Genomic DNA, 27,919 nt, shown 5'->3' on the forward strand with positions numbered 1-27,919 from the left:
ACCAAATTCTTCGTCTATTGGATATCAATTGTTCAGCAAAGATACAGAGTACAATGAGAGATCAAGAGAATGAGTAAGTTCACCCAAATTTGAACAAGTTGTATCATGAAGATCACCTGTAATTCTTTTTAATAATAATATCACAGTATCATAAAGGAATCAGCTCAGGGTTTGTACTGGGAACTTATATGAGACTCCATTGGCCTGCACAGCCTTGGGATTGACACATAGGCCCTATGAACCCTTTTGTTTGCTTTACACACAACCTCCATCCTTCACTAGATCGTGTTAGGTTTGTAAGGGTGGATTTACTTTGTAGGAACCTAGGTAGGTATACCTTTTAGGTGTCGTAGGGTTACTCAATCCTGAATCCTTCTGGGAAGCCTCACTTGTGGTGGCGGGTTGTCACCACAAAATAAAAGTGGGGTTAGTTACTAAGGTTACAATGGTGACACCCCTGTTGTGTTATGCAACTATCTTGCTTGGTGAAGGCTCTGCACCAAAGTGCAAGATTTTGCAGCAAGAAGTCACACATAAAAATTGGCTCTAACATTTCTTAATTACCCAACTAACTCACTCAATTAACCTGGTACATGGATTAAGTTTCTTGATGAAAGTGAAAATTTGTGGCAATTTTCTGGTTTAAAATTTGTGAATTCCTTGAATTACTTTCGTATATATTCGATCTGGAATTCTTCCACTAATAAAATCATGCAAAGGCTTATACAATGATTTGGATGAAGTTCAGGATTTGGTCAACTTAGTTGCATTTCTGGACTGTCCTAATCCTGAATTTCAGCACATTTTCAATGGTAATATCACACTAAGAAGGCAAGTGTTTATTCATGGCCCAGATTTTCTTCAAGTTTCTTGGTATATATATGATCTCAGGCCTTGTTATAAACCAATAAGAGCACTGGGTTACGCAGCAGCTAGTTTTAGAGGCCAAACGACACATAAATTTTAGGCCTTGTTGCACCATTATTTCAAGAATTTCTAATGGCTGGTCATAATAAGGCATTGAGCTGGAATTGCTGGTAGTTATGGGGATGAGAACCTTTGGATTTAGTTAATGCACATCTTATGAACATCTTTCAAATATTAAGTATCTCATTACACGCTGTCGGCACAATTAATTTAAGCTTTTAATCATACTTGAAACTTAAAACTTGGTTCCTTATGGCTTGATTTCTCCTTGTATAACCAATGACCATGTGTATGGACTGTTATCTGAAGTTGAATCACTGTTTAAAGGACTGATTTTCTGCTGGTGCATCTTATTTAAACTGATTAATATTTTAAAAAAGTGCAGTAACACATGGGTCAGTTCACGAAATTCATATGCAGCTGTAAATGTGCACTGAAAATGATCCTTGAAGGTGATATATCTCACTGTTATACAAAGAACATATATAACAATGGCACCATAAAACCTTTACTGTCTTTTCTACTGCAGCCTTCAGACTCTAGAACATAAACTGAACTTAAATGAATTCTTTGACATCTACAGCATCAATAACATAACAGCAAATTTCATCTAATAATTTTCATGCGGTTGGAGGTTTCATATTCTTCTCAATTTGTTTCATAAAGGATCATTTGGGGTAAACTAAGTATTTGCACAAAGACATGAACTCATTTCACACACTTAACTTTCATCCAAGGCTGTGAATTCTTTGGAAAAACATTTATGATTGTGATCTCAAATTTCCACTTCTTGCTGTACTAATCTTTCCATAGGCACTTAAAATTAAATCTTGAATTTCAGGAGCAACAATTTCAAGATATTTCATGTGGATGGATGACTCTCAATTGCTGGCATATGTAATGCTTTTTTTTGTCATAAAGATCTTCACAATCATATGACCTCCAAATGGTGATGTAATTATCTCACAGGCCCATCATGGTTTAAGATTTTGCTGTGAATAGTTGATGATTATTTTTACTTCAGCACTAATTTCATCGCAATATATTATCAGAGCACCAACATTCACTCTTAAATCATCTAAAGTTTTAATAACTCTTTGATATTCATATTTCACATATTGATAAAAAAAAATTGGGATTGGTTGGCCTTGAACCTCCTCATAGTCTGCTCACATGCCTACTTCAGAATGTCCTACTTGGACATGTTGGGCTAGCAATGTTGAGCTCTCTGTGAGCTTGGACTTTATCACTTACCTTCACCCTTAGGACATTTGGACTGCAGTGAGTTGGTCTGGTTGAGAGAAGTCAATCTAAGCTGAGTACCATTTCAGCCTATATCAAATTATTAGGCTTAGGTTGACATGAGGATTCCCTCCTAGGCTAAGATTTCTTTGGCTTGAAGATTGGAGAAAGACCACCAAAGTGACAGTGGGTACTAGGGGAGCTTGCTTAATACTACTCTTAGGGTCTCCCTGAAAAATATTTGGACTTTTCCTTGTAAGGAGAGATTGAAAGACAACATATACTATATAACAAATTTTAAGAGAACAACCCAATCGATGAAGGCAACAAATGCGATAATACAAGAAATTAATATTTCTAGAAATTGGTTGGGTGACTTTACTCAGGTAATGTAGTCACAAGCAAAATGCTCAAAGAGTGATCATTAGAACTCAAGCTGAGTACCATTTCAGCCTATATCAAATGATTAGGCTTAGGTTGACATGAGGATTCCCTCCTAGGCTAAGATTTCTTTGGCTTGAAGATTGGAGAAAGACCACCAAAGTGACAGTGGGTACTAGGGTAGCTTGCTTAATACTACTCTTAGGGTCTCCCTGAAAAATATTAGGACTTTTCCTTGTAAGGAGAGATTGAAAGACAACATATACTATATAACTAATTTTAAGAGAACAACCCAATCGATGAAGGCAACAAATGCGATAATACAAGAAATTAATATTTCTAGAAATTGGTTGGGTGACTTTACTCAAGTAATGTAGTCACAAGCAAAATCCTCAAAGAGTGATCATTAGAACTCAAGCGTTATCCTTGGAGTGATGCAAGTAACCTTATGAACATCACCTGCAAATCTATCCATCTGTGTAGGACTGATCAACTATTGGGTACTTGATGACAACAAGGCTGCTGGGTGTCTTGAAAGAATAAGAGATCAAATTGCGATAATCCTGTAGTTGTAGAAAATGTTTGCAAGAAAAAAACAGCTACACAGAAATGACAAAAGAATAGCACATTTGATTCAACTAATGTCTATATTTGATTATCTTGCACCAAGACACCAGGACGGGGGCACGCAAGAGCCAGGAGACACACGGGACATGTGGGAGTACCCTCAAATTTTAGGGAAATTTAGGGGGGACGGGGAGAAGTCGGGGTATAAATTATATATATAATGAAAGCAAAAATATATATAGATCCATATATAATTAAATAAAATAGTGAAACAAATTGATCCATATTCACTGTTCATCAATCTAGAATCTACATTGATTTAAAAATTGATTTTGTCATTCATCATTCTAGAATGTAAATTGATTTAAAATTTAAATTCATCATTTATCATTCTAAAATCTAATTAGTACTAAGCAAAATAGACTATAGTAGTACTCAAGTCTAAAGATTGGAATAGTAAATTGATAACTCAAACTCAAAAGGGGTGCTTCTGGGCATCCCCCTTTTGAGGGGGTGTGCCTAGAAGCACCCCTTATGGGGAAATGTGTCCCTCACACTGAGGGAAATGTTTCCTCCCATGTCTCCCCAAAAGGGGGACGTAAGGAAACATTTCGCCAGGCATCCCCCCAATCCTAGGTGCGTGCGAAGCATGGGGTGTGTGCACCCCATCTGTGTCCCCGTGGAACACTGATATTTGAGAAGGCTTCTCCAAATACAAAATTCATTAACCCTAAATATAAATCAATAAACATCACTTTCTCTAGTTTGAAAATCAAGAGGAATCAAGGTTAAAATTTAAAACACCAATCACAAGATCCTCCAATGAAGAATTTCAGGTAACTTTGCAATTGGGCAAAGCAATAAAGAAACAAAGAAAAGCAAGTTGAGGACCAAACACAAACAGAAATGATAAGAAACTAGTAATAGAAGAAAAAATGCATGCTTTAGTCAATTACAAGTCAGCAATATTGATGGTAACAAACTTACTTGTATCCAACAGTTGGTAGCACGCCAAAAATTACCGTGATATACAAAACAAGTTCATTTAAGGGAATATCTGCATGAATTCAGAAAATTAGTGTGCTAAAATACTGGCAACATATGAAATTGAATAGTACTTGCAACAAAAGAAAACTAAAATTGGGTCAATAATTTAATAGTAACAATTTCATAGGAATAGAAAACACACACTAACATGTCACGATAAAAGTTGCCATCTCAGCCTGCACATCTCATGAAAACTATGAAGTTACAGATAAAGGACCAACAACTTTTAACCCTTGGCAATATGTAATATGTCTTCATTCCAAAATAATATTTTACACTTTATATCTTATCCTTCAAATGTCAATCCATTTTTAACTAACTAAATAATTTACCAGGAATAAATGGTACCCAGGAGAGAAACCCGATAGCTTGTCTACAGTTCTGCGCCCACCATTCAGCGCCTGCATATAAAAAAATCCAACTATACTATAATTAGAAAACCTCCTACACAGCACACTTGAGACAATATTATAGATGCATTCCAAGGTCAAAAGAGACAAACAGGGTTCGGAGATTTCTCTACTGTAGCATAAATAAGGTGCGTACGTTGCCCATGAAAATATTGATACATTTATATATTATATTAACAATGTCCAATTGTGGCCAAAATCGGCCAATGGAATGGCAAAAGGTATAATGATATAAGTCAAGGGAGTGCAAATGTTGGATTATAATAACATTCAAAAAAGTATGGTATTGTACTAATGACTTTATGATCTCAATCAAACAAGTATATTGTTGAATTAAATTAATGTTCAAAGATATTGATTGTGGACCATACAAGTAGGCCAAGAGGGGGTTATGGTCTGGACAGAGATAAGTAGGCTTGTTGAGTGGTGTATGGCTGGAACAGCAGGATAGAGAGTTGAAGGAGGAGTCTTGTGTGGAAAGCAAGTAGTCTGTGGGTTCAAGAGATAAGCCCAAGACTTAAGAAATTGATTGACGACTCTGCAGGTCTCTGCCAAGTGGGCAGCAAGGGAGGCAGTGGTCAGAAGGTGTTGACCATGTGATGCAAAGAAGTTCATAGCAGCCAAAGGACAAGTGCTACAGAAAGGTACAAAAGGGCTAAAGGAACTGCCCAAGTAAGTCAAGCATTTGATGTTGTGCTCTTGTAAGCAAAGGACTGTTGAAAGTATTTTGTCTTTGGGTAGATGAGGACTTGATGGACTAGGCCTCAACCCTAGGGTTTCAATCAAAGGACAAATTGTGTATTATAACTTTGTATCAAGGTTTGTAAAGTGACATGATCCCTGGTATTGGAGCCCTATGGTTTTCTTATTAATGGACAACTACGAAACATGATTTGGGCCAAAAAATATTATGTATTATTGTTGGTTTGTTTGTTAATATTTTCAGTTGTGCAAAGTTTTTTATTGTTGAGCACTGCTAGTATGTTTATGTGCTTAGCTAAGTCATAGACCACACCTAGGTTGAATGGAAATTTCAACAGCATGCACATATGGATTGATGGGTCTACCTATGAAATGTCTTTCCCATTAGGAGTTGGAAGCACCTAGTAGGTCTCAAGGTATAATCATCCCTAACACAAGTATGGTAACTTGCTTACGAATCCTGACCTACAAAGAAATTGGAAGGCAAGGTATGCATGAACTATTTTTGTGCCCCAACATTAAATATGGTTCAATATGATACTTTAATGGTTTTTGTCCCTAATGATGTTGATCTCATTTGGTTTTGAGGGTGTGTTCCACACAATTCAAAGGATGATTTTCCCATTGTTGACAGTAGATATGAACTTGTAGCCCAAGCCTTGCCCTCGTGAGATGGATGTTGGGCTGTTATGAGACTCCACATGGTTGTATGACCCTTGCTACACCCCCTGATCTTGAAACACTTTACCAGGAGGCCAAGACATTGGATTTGTTGATGATGTGCCCAAATGGACCCTAGACACCCCCAAGTTGGCCTTCACACTATTTGATAAACATTTCCTTGTTCCAGATCCTAGATGAGGATGGTGATCATTGAGATGATTTGGGAGGCCTAGCACATTATGCCTAGATGCCAATGCTTGCCTCAAAGCACGGCACATCATCCCCACATTCCCAAAAAGGGCGACATGAGCCTTCTCGAAGGTGACGTCATGGTAAAGGGGGAGTTATTTGGAGATGTACCCATGCAATTTTAATGATTTTCTTGGAGTGATGTGATGAGCAATGTGCCACTCTATCACTTGCTTGATGGAGATCGTCCATTTTGAGAGGATGGTGTCATCATGGATAGCAATTATTTCCACGTGTGGGATATTTTGGTGCATTTATTATGTTTTAAAGCTATATTAAGGTCGGCTTGTGACCTTTAGGCTTAGTTGAACACTCAAGCAAACTTTTAGGGATTTTACTTGTAAAATTATGAAAAGTGACTTCATTGTGCTCATATAGATAGAGGGAAGTCACTTTCATTTGTATCATCACACATTCTTCACACTTCTCTCTCTCAAGAAGTGAACACTGTCACTCTTGTCTTTTTCTCTTGGTCACTATGGATCAATGATGGAGTGCATTGCCTTGGGAAGGATATTTTTGCATGAAAAGACTACCTTGGATTGATGAAGTGATTCTTGATGTAATGGTGCAAGTTTACTGTCAATTCTTTTTCGATTTTGCATGTAATTTTCTAAAATTAGGGTTTCTATTGTGCCATATTAAAAAGTGCAAAATATTTCATGAAATCTCGTTTCTACTTGTTATGCAAAATTTGTCTTTCAAGAATCCATCAAAGGAACATGGTATATACATCTTTTGATCTTAAATCTCCACTTTAAAGAAGTCACTAGGTTTTCGAAGAGAGGATTTTTAGTCCTCCACCCTTTTAATACAAGTCCCTCTATCTTTGACCTCGCCATTATTCACTCCATTTCCCAACTGAGAGAAGGAGCTAGACTAATTTGTGATGAACATCCTAATGTCTCCTTTTTCCCCTTAAAGAATGGTAACTAGGGTTAGATTCAGCTTAAATTTGCATTTTATAGCAACTTTATGTATATTTGTTGTTTCCCTACTGGTAGGAATTGCATTTAATAAATATAAAATGCCAAAATCTAGCATTAATTGCATATTTTCACACCATAATTAGGGTTGAGGTCTAGATAATTATTGTTGTATGCATCTTTAGCCATGAAAACTTCATTGTTTACCTAACCCTTGCTTACCTCTTTGGTAGTCTTTGCCCCTTGTTGATCTTATTATTGACAAGCCATCATATGCCCTAAATCTACATTTTATAAAAACCGTAAATTATAACAACTTTCTTCTAAATCACAAAGGTCTTAGGGAAGTGTATTTGAGCTTTATTAACTCTTATCTCAACCCTTCCAAGGTTTGGCTGGTACCTTCCTCTTCAATCATTAGACCTTATAACACCCTTGAGCCCTCATTTGTTGAATATCTTGTTCATGATTTCATTAGGGAAGCCTCCCTTGCAAGGATAAATTCCACCATTAAACAACTTGAGAGAGGCCACTGAGGTGACAATGGTGGTTGAGCTCCTATTGCCATGAGACCTATGTTGCCTAGTGAGGCTTTGCACAAGGCCTACTAGCTTTTGTAGTAACATGGCCCACAAATAAACCTCTCATACTTAAGTCGGGAAACTTGTTTACAAGTCTTCCACTAGAAGATATTTAATGATGAGGTCAATGTAGAATACTTTCAAGCCTTCTTTCATTAAATTGGGCCCACATTAATACTCCATGAGCTATGTTAGGTGATTACTCCAAGTCCCATTCACCATCCTGTGAGGGATCGAATGTCGGTTCTTTAGCCTTTTTTATAGAGGTCGCCCAACCCACTTGTGCCTTCACCAAAGACATTTCTAGACAGGTAGTCACAGCTTTTGAGTAGGACGTTTGAGCATCTGATGATTCTAATGGTGAGGTGGGTCATCCTCTTCCTCTGGAGCTGTGGACGTTTACCATCTAAGCTAGGTAATTGCCTCCAATGATGATGTTCTCCACGTCCCCATAGGATGCCCCCAAGTTGGCTTTGCACCCTTATTGATGTACGTTGACTTGCAAATGATATTTCGATGATGATTACTCAAAGGGACACCTTTCAAATGGATTGTACACCTTCTGGGTTGAGGACTATACCTTTGGAATCACGACATCACCCTCCTAGAGCTTGCACATAACATATTCACCCATATGCTTGATGTCATGAGGATTGATGTCATGACATCACCCTTTTCTAGCTCACAGCTCATACTCCTGGGAAATTTTAGCATCTTATGTTATGTTTCTAAGTTGCGATGGCTACATTTTTGGGTCCGCATGTGACCTTATCACACATTATGTGGATTACATGTGTTTTAGGTCATCTTACCCACCATTTGTAAAGGACATGACCTACTTAGCTCTTATGTAAATAAGAAGTCAAATTCATCATCTAGAAGACCTTTATTTGTTTTGTAACTCAACATTGACTATTATTGCACAATGGATGCCTAGTAGAACTACTAGGCATATGGTTTCTCTATTTGGATTGGATTGAGCACTTTTTTTGGATCAGATGGTGGATCATGGATTTTGAATGCTTTGTATGTATAATTTTTTTGCCTTGCTTCGATAATTTGTGCATGTCCATATTGATTTTGTCCCCAATTTCTAAAGGTTTGGGGAAGAGAGTAAGTTAATTATCTTCCCTTGCTAATCTAGAGAATTGAGAACCCTAAATCACAACCTAGGGCAAGTCAATTAATTTTCCCTAGAAAGTTGGATTTAGGTTTTCCCCCTTTGGATTGCCTAATTTTTTGCATGTATCCTAGATTCCATTGCCCTAGTAGGAGAAGACACTAGTACCTCCTAGTCGATAAGTTCTTCATGTGGAAATCATTAACTAGTAGATTTTAATTTTAAACCCTAGTTTTAGATTAATTTTGTTACTTTATTAAATCACTATTGTATTGGGGATAATTTTCACCTTTTATTATTTATACTTTGAGATAATGTTCATTGATGAACACCCTATAGTGTAGAAGTGATTTTATGTGCATTTAATGGTTAAATTCTTGGTATTACATGCTTATTTCTGCATTTATTTAGGGTTGACGTCAAATCTTTATGAGCATTTATTGGCAATTTGAACCACTAAAAGTTGTTGAAATTTCTTCCCTGAGTTGTTTATTTTCTAATCTTTCAAGCCATATAATTTTTGTGTGATTTGAATGGCTAGAGTTGCTATTGTTATAAGCCCTACTTTGTTGTCCAAAACTACAACTTTTCGCCCTAGTTATAACTGCCAAGTGTCAAATAATCTCGAGTTGTGTCCCAAGAACTTAATTGAGACACCATTGGCTTGGATAGCCTTAGGATTGACCCGTAGACCCTATGAACCATTTTTACTTGCTTTACATTCAACCTCCATCCTTGACATAGTTGTATTAGACTTATGAGCGTGGATTTTCTTTGTAGGAATGTCATGGGGCATTTAACTATAGGTGTCCTAGGGTTACTTAATCTTTGAATCCTACCGGGAAGCCTCCCTTGTACAGAAGTTGGTTACCAAAGTGACAATGGCGACACATCTGTCATGTTGTGCAATTATCGTGTTGGGAGCTATGTTATGCATCGTTGCTCCTATGTGCACTATGTTGCACTGTACAACATGTACTCGTTGCAGCTCCGATTGTTGTACCAATGTTGCACCATGTACCATTGCTCCACCATGAACCAATGCTACACCAAGTATCATTGTTGTCCCAAGTATCATTATTGCACCATGTACTTGTTGTCCCATGTACCATTGCTACACCATGATTGTTGCACCATGTACTTGTTGTCCCATGTACCATGCTGCTATGTCAAGCCACCAATTTGGCTCCCACAGGCTGCCCAACAATATGATCCAAACTGACCCAAAGAACGGATCCAACACACATCACAATTGTCGCTCCAAGTCTGAGTTACTGTTGTAATGTCTATGACTGGTTAGGGCATATTTGCCTGCTGTAATAACCCTTGATCAGCCAGCAAAATAGCCCTCCTTTACTACGGCCTACTCTTGAAGAGGTGCTGGCACCCTTGGCTGATGTCCTGGGCATAGATAGCCCCTAAACAATTCCATGTTGCCCACCAAAGAGAGTTAGGACTTGCGGCCCACCTACAACATCATACGCTGCCCTTCCTTGCACCCAAGACACCTCCACGCAGGTTGAACCAACCTCTCCTTGTCTCGGCCCTCTAGGGAGTTGTCTTGGCCTCCCCTCATAGCAATTCGGCCCTCAAACATACCCTAGAAATAGCCCTAAAACACCACGTTGTTTTGTCCCTCTTTGTTGGTTAGGGCATCCTTAAAACAGCGAGTTAGGGAGCCTCTTTACTACAGTTAGGGTCACCCTTGGGACAACGTATAGATGAGGGCAATGTTCCTTGATAGCGTGGGCATCTCTTATTCACAACATGACTGTGTCTTCCTTGCTAGGGCATCATCTAGGACTGTGTTTAGACTTCAAGCTTTAGGCTCGTTCCTTACTGCGTCTAGGGCTTCCTCCTCTTAGATTTCTCTTCCACTAAAACCCAAAACAAGTGGAGAGAAATCAAGAGTGAAGTGTGTGTCCAAATGACTATCCAATCACCTCCTTTTATATTAAAACGTTGAGCACATGTGAGGGTTATTTGGTTGCTGGCCGACCTAGATGATTTGTCCCATAACACAAATAAATTCATATCCCCATGAATACTTATCGAAATCAGATGATCTTTAGATCAATCCTACACCTCTCAATGAGAGGGATCCAAGAAAAATATCAGCTTCCATAAATAAGATGACCCACATGGATTTTGGCCCTTGTTGCCGATTTTAACAAAAAGGTACCAAGGAGGTGTTTCCTAGTGCTTTCTGCCTGAGCCTAGTAAAACAAGTGAACCCACCTTTTTAGTGTGACTTTATGAGATCATTAAAGTCATGTGGCATTTTAGTCACTTTATGAGGCCTAAAAGTATATTGTATTTTTATAATATTAAAGTGACTTTCTATTTTAAAAGTGACTTTATGAGGCAAAAAGTACATGATAAAACAAGTTATTAAAGAGACTAGAGGGGGTCATTAATGAAGGGGGAGACATGAGAGAGGGTCAATGTGAGAGACTAGATCTCCACCCTTGATCAAGAGAAGCTAAGATCTTATCTCAACCCTTGATCTTAGGGATAGGTCTTCTCATCCTTATGGAGACAAAAAAGGGGGGAAATGCAATGGATGCTCATTCATTCTTCAAGTGTAGTTTTTGGAGAAGTGAAGAAGAGGAGAGGAGAAGCAAGGAGAAGGTTGAGAAAGCACTCATTTGCAACAAGGAAATGCATACTGAAGCACAAATTTCTAGGCTGAGACAGTGGCACGCAAATCGAGAAGGTACATGCAGCTACAGTAATCATCTTTAGCGTTGATTTCAAGGCAGACTGAATGCATTTATTGCTGATCTAAACAGGAGCAAAATTCGAGGAAGAAAAGTCAATCTGGTAGTGCAAATTCCCAGGAGGAATTTGTCAAACAAAGACAATTTTCAATGCTGGAAAATTCGAGTCTAGTAGCACAAAATTATAGGCAAAGATTGATGGTCTATGGCAAAAATTTCTAGAGATTAACAGTCTGAGTATTGCCATGAAATTTGAGGTTTGAATTGTTGAATAGTGGCATTAAATTTGAGGAGTCAAAGTCTGACCTATGGCATGAATTTCTAAATAGTAGTTCGATTTTCTAGGAGTTTACCCAAATTTCGAGGGATATAAGTACCCTTGTTTGTAATTAATGTTGTAAATTTCTCTGAGAAAAGGATCATAAATCCTCTTCCTACCAGTTTTCCCTTCAGGGTTTTTCCAAGGTCTAATTGACCAAAAGTCAGTGTCAAAAATTTTGTGCATGCTTGTGAAATTTATCAACTCAATGCGAAAGAGTAGTGGTAGCTTATAGCGTTTTAATTGAATTTATATTCAAGTTTAATATCAGCAATGAACAATGGGGTTTGGGCATTAAACTTGACGTGCAAAACAAATTAAAACTGGGTGGGGCTACAGGTCACAAATTTTCTACATGGAGGCTAGACATTAGAGCTCTGACATAGTCTTCGCCTTTTTATCGAAACATCTTACATTCATGGGCCTTTTTATTGGAGAATTGCATATGCGACATAATCAAGTCCAACTATATGTATTGTTAACCTTATCCACCTTAGTTAGATCGTGGATATTGGTTGTTAGATCTAGAGTTTTAGCCAAGGATTTATTATTTTATTGAAGGGTTGTTAAGCATGTTACCCACCACTTTGTGCATGATATCCCTAGGAGAAAAAATTTCTCCATGACGGTCCTCAACTGGCAACCCCTTGCAGCCACCAACTAGCTCATTATGCCATTTCTCTACCACCTAAGCCAGCCATGTGGTCCCTCACCCATCTGTCATGAACGTATGTTCGAAGGTGGGCCTCCCAAACCTAAACGTATGCCTTGTCATTTGGTGATTGAGCATTTTAGTTTACTTATCATGGAAACTCTTAGGCGTGGATTAGTGGGGGGATTCAGCGGAAAGGGTTGACTAGGTTTGTGATCTTGTCCCCTAGGTCTCTTTTGGATGTTAACCTTGGACCCTAATCCCAAGGGATATTTTTTACTGACCTTTGGGCTTTAGGGATGGTACTACATGGGAAACCCCGAATTTGGTTGTGTGGTCTCACTTCCTAATCCACATATATCACTCCCCTTCGGCTCATTATAATCCCATTCTTCACACCTCCTACCTAGGTCCATATTCCTCCATTGGGTCCACAAAGGGCCAACCACCCCCTCCTCTTTGCCCACACCTTGGGTCGGGCCTGGAATGACCCAGAGGTTGATGGAAAAGAAAAGAAAAGAAAAGGCATAATTGGCCACATTCAACAGGAAATTGTACCAAAAAATGCAAAAGATGATCTGCACAAACACAAACTCTACCCACTTCCATGGCCATCACCCTAGTTCCTAGGGGCCCTAGATGAACCTCCTCAATCATTTAGGATCCCATGATTGTCCCAACCCCTGGGGGCGATGAACTACCCCATCTTAAAGGGGGTATCCACTGCTATACTTCACACACCATGCTCTCGTTCCCTTGCACCCCGAGCAGTTAACCAAAGAAAAATCATAAAAGGAAAAAGGCATATGAGGAAGGGTGGAAAAATCAAGGTTGAGGTAACTCATGTACCACAATTGCTCCCTCCTACACATCATTTACCCAAGTGTTGGCTTTCGTTTAGCTATCGTCGTACCATGGCATGTGACCCAGGGTTTTCCCTTCATCCCCTACTCTGATCTATCACTTTGTCGCATGCCACCACCATTTGAAGGATGTACCATGGGCATACACCCCCTTTAGAAGCAATAACCACCTAATAGGGTGCTTGGATAACCCCCCTTTAAGCTTGGAGACAATCGCACATGCCAAAGCCCACTATGGAAGGGCATGCCATTATGAAGTGCCCACCTGTTTTCCATGGTTTGCAAACTCTTTTACTCTATTCTTTAATTACTTTGTGTACTGGAGGGCAAGGGGGTGCATTGGAACTTATCCAGGATTACACATGGTCTACATTTTGGGTTTGGTCTCCCTATACGAGGTTCTAACCCTCTAGAAGGTTACATTGACACATGTAGGGTGTGTGTAGAGAGCCATGGACCTCCACAACAACATACAGCATTCCATAGATCCCCAGAGTCATTCAGAGATTGCTCGTGGTTCACCTATTGGAAAAAGGCGATGCACCTGGTTCACCATGCCCAGTCAGCTACACAGTTGCACCATACACTTGGCAGGTGGTCCAGGATCTATATGATGATGTGGCATCCCTTATATCATCATCCTAGCCCTTGCAGATGGTCTAAAGGCATCTTCAATCTATTTGGAGACCCATGAGGACATTTGTGTGCCCCCATATCCCCTTGGGTGCACCACAGGTTTATTACTTGGAGAACAAGGGACCAACCCCTTGTCCACTACTTTTGGGAGTCCTATTTCACATTATGGCACCTATGGACTTCAATAGGCCTCCTCTAAGGCCCAATGACACATGTTATTGATCATTCGACCCTCTTGATAGGCTTACTCCTTTATTATTGAGCTAGTTTGGTGGGCTTGTCACCAAAAGGTTGTTATTATGCACATTATTTTATTTTAGGGGCTACATTAGGCTGAAATTAGCTAAATCGGATTCATTAGGCATTGTATAAATAGCTGATGAGTTGATTCATTTTATCATCATCACAGGGATCGATCATAGTCTCTTGTGAGATTTTCGCTATTCTCTTTTGAGGACGAAATTGGATGGATGGATGAATTTTGATGTTTTGGATATCTTCATTTTTGTTTTGGAGCTTCTATATTGAAATATGATGATGGTTGGATATACTTGTTCTCACATGTAAGTGCTCTTTTGATGTAATTTTGTCATTCTTTTCTACGTCACATAAATGTTGTTGGGGTTTCCGCTATACTAGGCCGAAATTTTGTTTCTTTTCTTGGGTGAAAGGGTATAAATTTGTCTTTTATTAGCGTTGCATAATGTTATGGGCCATGTTTGAATAAGTGAATGTTCCTAGAGATATTTCATTGAAATTTATCTTGAAAAGTCATCACATATTGCACATTGAAGTATAAATACCTTGAAATAGTTTTCCTCGTGCCCTAATTGCCATGTGAAATTGTTCTAAAGGCCTCCTTAACGGAATGAAGCCATCCTAATCATTGGAATCTTTTTGAATCCATTTCTCCCAAAGGAATAGGCACTGGTCTTCCATAGGTGATCACCATAAATCATACTCTTAATCAGCTCTCCCTCTTTCTTTTAGGCCTAGCCTCCATAAGGGACATAGGGCATCACATTTCTCACAAATTGCCCATCAAGAAAATTCGATCGCCTAGCCTCCATTGCGTTGTTGTGTCTCATAGGGGCCCTCCAATTTCGAAGTCGTTCCAACAATGGGATCTTGAGATATTTGAAGCCCTAGCTCCAAGATCGAATCTTGCCCTTTGATTCCCTTGGCTAGTGTCCTCATTGAGATCATTATGTTGAGATTGTTGAAAATTCCTCATTTGACCTTCTTCTCCTCCTCAATTAAGTCAAGCATACCCTTGATTGATCATCATCCTAGATTGCTTGTGGTTCACCTATTGGACAAAGAAGATGCACTTGGTTCACCATGCGCAGTCATTCCACAGTTGCACCATACACTTGGCAGATGGTCCACGATCCATACGATGATGTGGCATCACTTATATCATCATCCTAGCCCTTGCAAATGGTCTACGGACATCTTCAATCCGTTTGGAGACCTTGGAGACATTTGTGTGCCCCCATATCCATTTGGGAGCACCACAGGTTTATTACATGGAGAACAAGGGGCCAACCCCTTGTCCACTACTTTTCGGAGTCCTATTTCACATTGTGGCACCTATGGACTTCATTAGGCCACCTATGGACTTCATTAGGCCTCCTTTAAGGCCCAACGACACATGTTATTGATCATTCCACCCTCTTGAGAGGCTTACTCCTTTGTTATTGAGCTAGTTTGGTGGGCTTGTCACCAAAAGGTTGTTATTATGCACATTATTTTATTTTAGGGGCTACATTAGGCTGAAATTAGCTAAATCGAATTCATTAGGCAGTGTATAAATAGATGATGAGTTGATCCATTCTATCATCATCATAGGGATTGATCATATTCACTCATGACATTTTCCCTATTCTCTTTGGAGGACGAAATTAGATGGATGGATGAATTTTGATGTTTGGAATCTGGATATCTTCATTTTTGTTTTGGAGATTCTATATTGGCATATGATGATTGTTGGATATACTTGTTCTCACATGCAAGTTCTCTTTTACTATTATTTTGTCATTCTTTTGTATCTCAAATAAATGATGTCGGGATTTTCGCCATACTAGGCCAGAATTTTGTTGTTTTTCTCGGGTGAAAGGGTATAAATTTGTCTTTTATTAGTGTTGCATCATGTTATGGGCCATATTTGAATAAGTGAATGTTCCTAGAGATATTTCATTGAAATTTATCTTGAAAAGTCATCACATATTGCACATTGAAGTATAAATACCTTGAAATAGTTTTCCGTGTGCCCTAATTGCCATGTGAAATTGTTCTAAAGGCCTCCTTAACTGAATGAAACCATCCTAATCATTGGAATCTTCTTGATTCCATTTCTCCCAAAGGAATAAGCATTGGTCTTCCACAGGTGATCACCATAAATCATAATCTTTATCATCTCTCCCTCTTTCTTCTAGGCCTAGCCTTCATAGGGGACCTAGGGCATCACATTTCTCACAAACTTCCCATCAAAAAAATTCGATCTCCTAGCCTTTACTTCATTGTTGTGTCTCCTAGAGGCCCTCAAATTTTGAAGTCGTTCCAACAATGGGATCTTGAGATATTTCAAGCCCTAGCTCTGAGATTGAATCTTGTCCTTTGATTCCCTTGGCTAGTGTCCTCATTGATACCCTTGATTGATCAATTCCACAAACTTGACCTAGATGTGGGTGCACTTGGTCTCATGTGGTCCCATAACTTTTGGAAGGTAACTCTTCAAAGACCATTTGGAAACCAAGTCTTCATAAGGGTTTTTAGGACTAGGTCCCTCCCTAAGAAGTCTCATTCCCAAAACCTAGCCTGTAAGACCCTCTTGGTCCTCTTAGAGAGCCTCTCATCTTGCCTCTTAGGCCAACAAGCCATATATTGAGCATCTCTTGTGAATAGACCTCTTCAGGAATCACTCTTTTCCCTTTATTGACCCATTTATCTAGGTGATTCCCCTTCATATCGGGTGTCCTCCCATTGATGAAAGTCCATAAAGAGTAGGGAGCTTTAGCTGAGATGATGGTGGGCTATTGCTCCATTGTTGCCCTTGACATAGCAGTTTCCCCTCTAAGATCCCCTTCTAGGACCCCTGCTAGTTTGAGAGGTAAAAAAGCCTAGAAATATATAGAAGAGGCTCCTCCCTTAGTTATTTTTTATTGTTGTTTTGATAAAATATTGAGAGAGTTATTGTTGAAAGATTTAAGCCGAAAGGTTTTTTCAAAGATTTCTTGGAGACTTTCTTGTGTATGCATAGCAAATATTTGAAGCTTCAAGGTTGGATTTGGAGTTGGTTTGTGTTTTTGTCAAAGAATGGAACATGGGGACCATGGCACCAAACGGGGGTGTCGTCTCATATTGATCATCATCATCCAAGATAAGAGCATCCTCCAATTGCTCTAAATGCAACACTCCAACCTCCAAATTGGCCGCCTCTGGATTTTTGTCCCAAATCTTAATGTCTTTATTATTCTTTTCCTCCTCACAGTAATGGGGCAACCATCACAAGATTTAATGAACATAAACCAAGTTCTCTGCTTGATTTACTTTACTTTTAATTATTACTTTTACCATTGTGGATGAAACTATAGGTGCTCCAACACCTCTCCGCTGAAGAAGTATTTACCACCTGTGATAGCACTCGTATCGCCAAATATTATATAAGTGGAGTAGCACCTCCATGCATGTTCCACCACTCAAGAGAAGAAAAATTCCCTCGATCTCTAATTGCATGATTGGTCCCTGTTAAATTTAGTTAACAATGGTATGTTCTATGCTTAGCACAACTACTTCAATGTACTTTAAGCAACGCAATGATAATTTCCAAATTAGTTTCCAATAGCAATCACATTAACCATAAATCACATTGACAGTAGTTGTAGATAGAAAATAAAATAAAATGTGGAAGACAAGCCAAGACAAGAGGACACTAGATTTGGTGGATGCCAGAGAAAAACCCAAATGTGGGGAAAACTATTTGATCAATTCTTCTTATTATTATATCAAATGTTCAGCAAAGAGAGAGAGTACAAAAAGTCAAAATTGACTTGCCAAATCAAAATCAAAACCGCCTTGTCAAATCAAAAGTCAGCCATAGTCAAACTCAACCCTAACCAAAAAGTTAAATTTGGTCAACGCAGTTGTCAAACTTGCCTCCTTGAGCTTGGTCAACCTTAGTCAAACTCAACCTTCCTTGACGGTCAAAGTCAGCCCAAAACAATCCTTCCAAGTCCAATCAAATTCAGTCAAAGGAGAGAGTCTATTGTAATTTTCTGCGGTCAAAGTTGCAGTCAACGTTGGTCAAAGTGCCCATATTTTCTCTATTTCTATGCCCAGCAATGCATCATAGAGAAATAGAAATAATCCTCCAAAAATCGCACTCAAAACTGGTCAAAGACACCTCGGTCAACATTGGTCAAACTTCAGCTAAAAACATAAAAGTCAAACGCAGTCAAAAGGGCCTCCTGAAATTCGCACATGTGAGAGAAATTGAGTTTTCGGCAATTTTGTACGACCCAATCAGATGAGAGTGAAATGATGAGTTGTGATGATGCCAAATGAGGTGAGAGGTCACTTGTATTTATACATGTCGTTGAGGGTTAAGTGACACGTCCATTGGGCTTCATGAGCCTACATGATGATGTGGCCGACCTGAACAATTCGCACGTGTGGACATAAATTCAAAAACACACTTCGGCTTGTCCAAATTGGATGATCTTTAGATCAATTTTTGTCCTCTCAAAAAGAGGAATTCAATGCAATCATCATCTCCTTCAAATGAGTTGTCTAAAGTAGAATTTGGCCCTAGTTGCCAATTTTAACATTCCCTCTCAACTAGGGAGAATTCCACCTGCTAATCCATCCATCATCATCGATCATCAGGCCATCCTGTCGCCATATACCATCTTTGTATCTCCTCTCATCTCTGCTCTGTTGAACATTGATATGAATAATGAAGAAGAATCGATTAAGAGTGAGTCATAAGACCTTACCACTCTCCACTAACAAAAGTCAGTCCAGAGGTAGAACCTCAATCAGACTTGATCCCAGATCAAGTTGTTGAACACCATGCATCATAGACATAGGGACTACGACAATACATGATGCGTCCATTTGTAGTGCTATGGTCTCTATCCACTTTTACCAACTCATTGGCTAGATCAGAGGTACTTCCCATGAGTCTCGGACTACATGGGTAGGATGTATGCCAGGGAGTATGCAAGAGATGGTGAACCACTCATCTTGCTCTTATGCCATAGGAGAAGGTGAACTGCTCATCCTATGCATATGTCAATCGTAGGGGAAGGTGAACCACTCACCCTACACATGTGTCGTCAATCGTAGGGGAAGGTGAACCACTCAACCTACACACATGTCAAGCATCTTGGGGTATCACAGGGGAAAGTGAACCACTCACCCTATACACAGCACACCGATAGGGGAAGGTGAGCCACTCACCCTATACACAGCACACCGATAGGGGAAGGTGAACCACAAACCCTATGGTCGCTCATAGCTCCAAGAAGTACGCCAAGCCCCCGGGAGCTCCCAGAGCTCAATGTCCAACTCAAGCGGGACCCTCATGGGAGGGTCTTTCCACGACTCCAAGTCTCTCTCCGAAGGCTAAGAGTTTGACCTTCCCTAACGGCTTTGTGAGGATGTTTGCGACCTGCTCATCAGTCCTAATGTGTTGGAACCTTATTGCTCCCTATTGTACCATATCCCAGATAAATTGATACCTAATATCAATGTGTTTGGAGTGGTCGTGGAACATGAGATTCTATGAATGGTGAATCCCACTCTAGTTGTCACAAAAGATCACGGTGGTATCTAGCACATGCTCTAATAGCTCACTTAAGAGCTTCCTCAACCAAACATCTTCACAACAAGCCATACTAGTTGCAACATATTCGGCCTCGACGGTGCTTAAAGCAACCGATTTTTTCTTTTTGCTCATCCACGAAATCAAAGCAAACCCCAATCAGAAGCAACATCCTAATGTAATCTTTCGATCCACCACACTGCCAGCCCAGTCAACATCAGTATATCCATGCAACCTCAAATTCTCGGTAGTGTATCTCAATCTATAGTTGATAATGCCGCAGAGATATCTCAAGAGATTCTTAGCAGCAATCCAATGTGTGTGATGAGGCTCAACCATAAATTGACTCAATGTATTCACAACGAAGCATATGTCCGGACGGGAGTTTACCAAGAACATCAAGGCCCCCACAAGTTGTCTATATTCAGAAGGATTTTCCAATTCAAGCCCAGCAGCACTTCCACATAACTTCTTGAAGTTGAGTTCCATCGGAGTAGACACAGACTTGCAATTCACCATCCCACATATCTCGAGCAGCTTCACAAGGTATTTTCCTTGAGAATGGAAAATTTCACTTTGTTTTTGCCAGACCTCCGAGCCTAGGAAGTAGTGCATAAGTGCTAGATCCTTCATCTCGAACTCGGAAACCAACTTAAGATAATCAAACTTGTGTGATATATCTCTACAAATGAATTTGAACTGCTTGTATATATAGGCTTCTGGTGAGGTCGAATTACTCTGTATGAGGCCGACTTGATCTCCTTGAGGCTGACTTGGTGTGGAGGTGTCAAATAACTTATTTGACTCAATAATAATTATTTTTACATGATTCACAAGACCAAGAAGGGTCTCTTTAAATGGACAATGCCTCTAATGACTTAATATAAATCCTAGGAGTCCTCAATGAGGACTTGACCTAAAACATGATGACCCAAGCATGAAACCCATGCTTTAATAAGTCATATGAATAAGAATAAAAATTTCTCTCTTTCTTTTGATAGAAATATTTCTTTAAGACCCAAATACAAATATGAAGACCGAACCTAGTTACATTCTTCAACAAGGATCAACATCGTTACTCGTAAATTCCAGCTTGATAAGATAGTTATCAACCCTCTCATACCAAGCCCTAGGGGCTTGCTTCAACCCATAGAGGGCTTTCTTCAACCTGCATACGTGTGTCCTTCGCACTTGCACTTCAAACCCCTGAGGTTGTTCCAAGTAGACTTCCTCCTTAATTAAACCATGCAAGAAAGCAGTCTTAACGTGCATTTGATGTATGCTCCATCCTTGAGTGGCAGCAAGAGCAATAATAGATCAGATAGTGGTATTTTGGGCAACTAGTGCAAATATCTTGTCATAGTCCACTCCTTTTTTAGAGAAGCCTCGAGCAACGAACTTGGCCTTGTATTTCTCAACACTTCCATCTGCTCCATGTTTGATATTGTATAGCCATTTTGAGGTGACTATGGACTTGTCCTTCGATCTAGGCACCACATCCCAGACATCATTTTTCATGATAGATTCATATTCCTAATTCATCGCATCCTTCTAGACTTGGTGTTTTACGGCTTCTTCGAACGTACATGGCTAAAATTGAACAATAAAACTCATAGCAACTAAGTACCCTTGATACTATTGAAAAGTGTAACTAGGTTTGGTCTTCATAAAGACATGTGCAATTATGATTTTTACGTAAATTGATGTAAAGAAGAAAAATAAAATGATTGTATGCTTGACTCGTGGGTTTCATGAAGCAAGGGTGTTATTTTTAGATGCCTCCCATTGAAAGCATTTAGGATTTGTCATCTAGTCATAAAAGTCAAAGAGTCAATGTCATGTATGGAGAACCCTTCTTGGGCATATTACAAATGTATATAAGTCTATAAGATTGTCAAATAGCCCTCCAAGACAAGCACTAGTTTCTAATCTTCAAGTCGGCCTCAAGAGAGAGAGAAGAACTCATGTCGGCTCACCTAATGGAGACACTTATTCGGATTTATAGGTCGACTTATTTATATGGAACAAACCACTATATATACGTAGGCAAGGTCTTCGCATTTCCATAGAAGACAAGTTCAGATATCTCTCTGTGATTTCAGGTGAACAATTAAGTGACAAGTTCAGATATCTCTCTGTGATTTCAGGTGAACAATTAAGTGACAAGTTCGGATATCAGGTCAGTGAAGAAGCTCCGGATAAGGTACAGGATTGCAGAGGCGAGTTCGCTAAAGGAGCTCGAATAAGGATACAAGATTGCTGAGATAAGTTCAGTGTTATCTCACAGTCAAAGAGTTCGGGTTTATCTCTGAGATTCGGATAACAATTACGCTGACAAATTCGGTGTTACTCCAATTCAGAGCTACCACAACAAGAAGAGTTTGAAGGTCTCACAACTCAGTATCATTACAGTTTGATGATACCACAGTGAGAAGGGCTTGAAGCCTCACAGCTTCGGTGCCATTATTGTTCAATATTACACAGTGAAAAAGTCTCTATACTACCACAGAGAAAGGGTCATAGCCAGTAAAGAGATCTCAGTGTCGTATCAATGACAAAGTCTCAATGATGATGATATCTCGGAGCTAAGGAGGTCAAAGTGGAAGAGAAGTCAAGAAGAAGAAAAGAGTAGAAGATTGACAGTCAAGAGAACTAGTGTCTTGGTCTTGGAGTGTCAAATAGGTCAAGGGTCTTGGTCTTGGTATTCATCAATAGGAATCTCTTTAAGAAGAAATTGTGCGGGTTTTCCTCTCAAAGAGTGAGAGGTTTTGGCCCTGGCTCATAGCCTACATTTTGTCTCTTGTCTATTGACGTTCATGCATTTGTAGTTGTTTGATGAAGAACATTAATAGCTTAAGTAAAGAAGACCCTAATCGAAAGTTGTAAAAAGCACTCACAAGCAGTTACTAATTAAAGAGAAATCACCTAACTATTATTGCCCTGGATTTCTCAACAGATACTTGTTTGGCCTCTTACTTTCACGAAATGTCCCTCTTGGAGCAATACGTCTTTCAACATCTTCGAGAGTATCTTTGAGCCACAAAGGTCTTTTCCTTAAGGTAGAGGGATCACCAGGAGGTGGATCAATGGGATCCTTCGAGCCTTCAACATCAGGCATAGGCTCCTCTGTCAAAGGTTCATCGTAATGTTATGCAGCACCATCATTATTCTTCCTTGGAATGGGGTGATTTGTGGCTTTCTCAAGGGCAGTGTCTTCAACGAAGGTGACATCATGGCTTATTTCCACGTCTCTTTGACCAGGCACATAAATTTTATATGCCTTTAAATTTTCATTGTAGCCCACAAATATACCTTTCTTCCCACATGCTTCCACCTTGTTTCTTTTCTCTTTAGGCACATGAAAATACACAGGACAACCAAATATTCTAAAATGAGAAACATCAAGTTTCTTACCAATGAAGACTTCTTCAGGTGTCTTGAAATCCAGTGCTTGATGCGGGTTCCTATTTTGAACTTACATGGCAATGTTGGCAGCTTCTCCCCATAAGAACTTTCGTAGACGAGTGGCTTCCATAATTGTTTGATTCTTCCTTTCAGCAACTCCATTTAGTTGATTCATATTCGGTTCCATTGTCGGTCCTCAATATTTTGATCTTCCTCCCTGTTTGATTCTCCACCAAGGCTTTTAAAGAAAGGAACCATTTGAACACTTCATCCTTCTTCTTCAAGAAATAGATCCATGTTTTGAAAGAGAATTATCCACAAAAATTGCATAGTATAGGTATCCTCCCAATGATGTTACAGGAAACATACCAGAGAGGTTAGAATGGACCAATTGAAGAATATCGTTAGTTTGGCTTTCACTTGAAGGGAAATGTCCCCTTGTAAGTTTCCCAGTTGCACAACCCCGACAAACTCCTTCATGATTCATGTTGAACTCGAGCATACCTGTGATCATCTTCCTCACCCCAGGTAAGGCTTTGTAATGAAGGTGGGCAAACCTTCAGTGCCATAATGCAGATTTAAGAGAAATATCACAAGTCAAGGCTCCCAAAGGACTTCCTCCAACTTGATAGAGACTATCAACCCTAAATCCAAGTGTGAATGCATCTTTAGGGTTTTTTTGCCAAATAAGTACCTTTCCATCAATGAATGCTACCTTGAAGCCTTTATCTTCCATCGTAGAAATAGACACCAGGTTCTTCTTCAAATCGAGTACATACAATACTTCTTGTAGATGAATAGTTTGACCTTGATTCAAGTGAAGACTGACAGTACAAATCCCTTTCATGGGGTAGGTGGCATTGTCTCCAAGTATGATCTCCAAACTAGTCTTCTTTTCAATCAAATTTTAGAGGGCCTCTTTCTACCCAATGAAGTGCCTTGAGGCTCCACTATCAATCAACTAATGATCCAACGTACCCAGAGGAGAGGGAGTAGATAAAGCGGAAATAAGATAAAATTCCTTTTTTTTCTACAACATTACTTTCCTCATACCTAGAGTTTCTTGATCTTTTGGGAGGTCGACTATTTCCATATCGAGTAGCGAGAGCATTCCTTTTTCCTTTATCGTTGAACTTGTTGTTCCTTTGATTGTTATTGCCTTTGAAACTGTTGTTGTTGTCGTCATCCCTTGTAGAATTATTCTTGTGAGGACACTCTTTAGCATAGTGACTAATCCTGTTACAATTGTAGCATCTTCCTTTCCTTCCTTCTTTGAATCCTTGACCCTGTCTCCTTGGACCAGTGTTATTTTTCTTCTTTGCATGAGCGGAGAAAGCAACAGGTCCATTTCCACTTGAAGGTTGGTCTCTTTCCATCATCCTCGTCTCCTCTTGAGTGCATCTAGCCAATAATTCATCGAAACTATAAATCTTGTCATTGTTGAGAATGGGGGTGTTAAAAACATCCCATGCTCTTGAAAGACCCCCGAGTGCAATGAGAGTGAGCTTCCTGTCAGCAATAACTTCTCCAATAGATAGGAGGTCATTATTGATTTGTGTGATCCTCATGAAGTAAGATTGGATAGATTCCCCTTTATCCATCTTGATGTCCTTCAACTTGTTTTTGAGAAAGAGCATTTGATTTGCATTGTTCACTTTGAACATCCCAACCAACTTATCATATATCTCTTTAGAAGTTTCCAAATCAGAAATATAGGCAACCAAATGCTTTTGAATAGAGTCAACCAAAATTTTCTTTGCTTTGACCTCACCCTTTTTGTACTTCGTCTTAGCAGCAGCTGGTGCATTTGAAGGAGGCTCCACCACTTTTCCCTGCACATAGTCCAGTACTTCATGTTCCTCCAAGGTCAGGTCCAAAGTCATCTTCCATGCATGATAGTCAGATCTGTCATTGAGCTTGTCCTTAGTGATGAAGTAAGAGGAAGAAGCCATTGGATCTTGTCCAGTAAATATTTCTTGGTGATTGCTTTTCTCTCTCTTGCTTGGGCTTTGTCTTCACCTGGGCTCTGATACCATGTTAAATTTAGTTAACAATGGTATGTTCTATGCTTAGCACAATTACTTCAATGTACTTTAAGCAACCCGATGATAATTTCCAAATTAGTTTCCAATACCAATCACATTAACTATGAATCACATTGACAGTAACTGTAGATAGGACATAAAATAAAATGCAAAAGACAAGCCAAGACAAGATGACACCAGATTTGGCGGATGCCAAGGAAAAACCCCAATGTGGGGAAAACCCGTTGATCAATTCTTCTTATTATTATATCAAAACAACCCTGTCAAATCTGCAATCAACTCATCCCTAACCAGAAAGTCAAAGATGGTCAACACAGTTGTCAAACTTGCCTCCTTGAGCTCAGTCACCTTAGTCAAACTCAACCTTCCTGGATGGTCAAAGTCAGCCCAAAATAGTCCTTCAAAGTCCAATCAAATTCGGTCAAAGGAGAGAGAAACGCTGTTGTAATTTCCTGTGGTCAAGGTTGTAGTCAGCCTTGAAGTCAACGATGGTCAAAGTGCCCAGATTTTCTTGATTTATGTACCTGGCAATGTTAATGAGAGAAACATAAATAATCCTCCATAAATCACACAGTCAAAATTGGTCAAAGACACCTCAGTCAACGCTGGTCAAACTTCAACTTAAAACAGAAAAGTCAATGCAATCAAAAGAGCCTCATGAAATCCGCAGGTGTGAGAGAAAGTGAGTTGCCTACAATTTTGTACGACCCAATTAGATGAGGAGAGAGAAATGATGAGTTGTGATGATGCCAAATGAGGTGAGAGGTCACTTGTATTTATACAAATTGTTGAGGGTGAAGTGACACATCCATTGCGCTTCATGAGCCTACATGATGATGTGTCCGACCTGAACAATTTGCACATGTGTGGACATAAGTTCAAAAACACACTTCGACTTGTCCAAATTAGATGATATTTATATCAATTTTGGTCCTCTCAAAAAGAGGAATTTAATGCAATCATCATCTCCATCAAATGAGTTGTCTCAAGGTGGAATTTGGCCCTAGTTGCCAATTTTAATAGTCCCAAATGCACTAGTGCCAATGATATAGTTGCTCAATTGTTTTTCTATCATGTCACACACCTCTTCATCAAGGACTAATTTTCCAATGCTTTATGGTTTTTCTCTTGGTCCCCCACCAAGTGTTAGTGTTGAAAGCCATGATGGATGATAGTATTTAGGTGTAAGAAGTTAGAACATATGCTAAGGCATGCAATGGAATGTGTAGCATTTTTTATTGTTTTTCCACCTCTGCACAAATATAATTGTACAAGGTGATATCTCTAGGCTCAACAATGTCTTTAATCTACCCCAACATGCTATCCATCTGCTCATACACCTCCACAATTATTAGTCGCTCTAAATCTACAAACTTGATCATGTAATAAATTGGCTTGGAGAATTGTAAAACATATTTAACCTATGACCAAAAGTAACTATCAAGAATAGTGTGCCTAAGTATATTAGCACCATAGCAATTAAAGCTTGTCTCGCCTTCACTAGGTGCCTAAAGGTGAGGTAACAACTTGCAAATCTAGTTTTTGAAAGCTTAAGCAACCACAACTAGGTGTAAGTGCTATAAGAGTAGTTGACACTTGTATGCCCTGTGACATATTTAATGAGTTGGTTCCCTCTCTTGTATATTTGATTAATCCTCCCACATTCTTTATTCTTCACAATATCATGCATTAAAAGGTTCAATGTGTGCACCAAGTACTCGAGCCAAAAGGTGTGTGGATGAGTCCACTCAATGATTTTTCCTATCCTCTTACAATTTGTTGCATTATCAGTGATCGCTTGAACCGCATTATTCAGAGAACATCATTAATTGTTTTCAATAGGAGATCTGCAATGTTTTGAGAAGATGAAGTGATGGAGGAGGAGTCATGACTTGCAAGAAACACTACACCGCTAGAAGAAACACCAAGAACATTTATCAAATGTTGGTTTCGAGCATTTAACCAACCATCTAATATAATCGATACCCCACAATCCGCCCACTCATTTATAAATTGTGTTAAAGCTCTTTAAATCATTGCTTTTTCATCGTCTAATAACAACAAAGTTATAGGTTTTTCATAGTTGAGGCTTTTGTGTCAGGGGCTTCATTGATGGCCTTAACCAAATCATCCCTGTAGGGAGACTGAAGTACATTGAATGGTAAAACTCAAGTACAAAGAAACTGTATCACATTTGCATCCACATCATCCCTCTCACCCATATTAAGGAAATTTTCTATTGTTCTTTTAGATTGAAATGTTTCAGAAGAACCATGAAGAGATGGGCCACCAAATCTAAAGGTTGCACTTGATTCGAACTAAATTTTTGTTTCTTGCTTTTCTTTTATGTAACCTTCTCTATTTGGATGTAAACTTTAGGGCAAACTAAGATCTCTACGGGACCCTTTTGTCATCACTATCCATTACCCCGCAAAGATGCCTCCTCACACGAGTATATGAAACACTTTAACGTTTTCCTAGATGACAATCATGAGGGCATAAAAACTTGAAGGTTCCTCCACCTTCCCCCCCTCAAGTTTTGTCACGTAATTCCACAAGGGTGTCAATGCAACTTTTTCCCCTTGCAATCCAGTGGCCTCTCCATCCCCTTCCTCTTCAAACCACTCCTCCTCATCA

The 27,919-nt window shown here is 39.3% G+C and overlaps 1 protein-coding gene across 4 annotated transcripts in view; it reads right to left on the reverse strand.

Moving 5' to 3' along the window:
- LOC149142423 (choline/ethanolaminephosphotransferase 1-like) overlaps window positions 1-27,919 on the reverse strand; it is a 129,987-nt gene that overhangs the window by 13,391 nt on the left and 88,677 nt on the right. For all 4 annotated transcript variants that reach the window (XM_089446424.1, XM_089446426.1, XM_089446425.1 and 1 more), the window contains 2 exons: window positions 4,497-4,565; window positions 4,105-4,174 (listed from right to left, as the gene is read on the reverse strand). In XM_089446424.1, coding sequence (XP_089302550.1) covers window positions 4,105-4,174; window positions 4,497-4,565 — 139 coding nt within the window. The remainder of the gene's footprint in view (window positions 1-4,104; window positions 4,175-4,496; window positions 4,566-27,919) is intronic.

This window comes from Pinus tabuliformis, chromosome X (genome assembly GCF_031772625.1).
Source record: "Pinus tabuliformis cultivar Carrire ecotype Pingquan chromosome X, CPIR1, whole genome shotgun sequence".
NCBI classification, from domain to species: Eukaryota; Viridiplantae; Streptophyta; class Pinopsida; order Pinales; family Pinaceae; genus Pinus; species Pinus tabuliformis.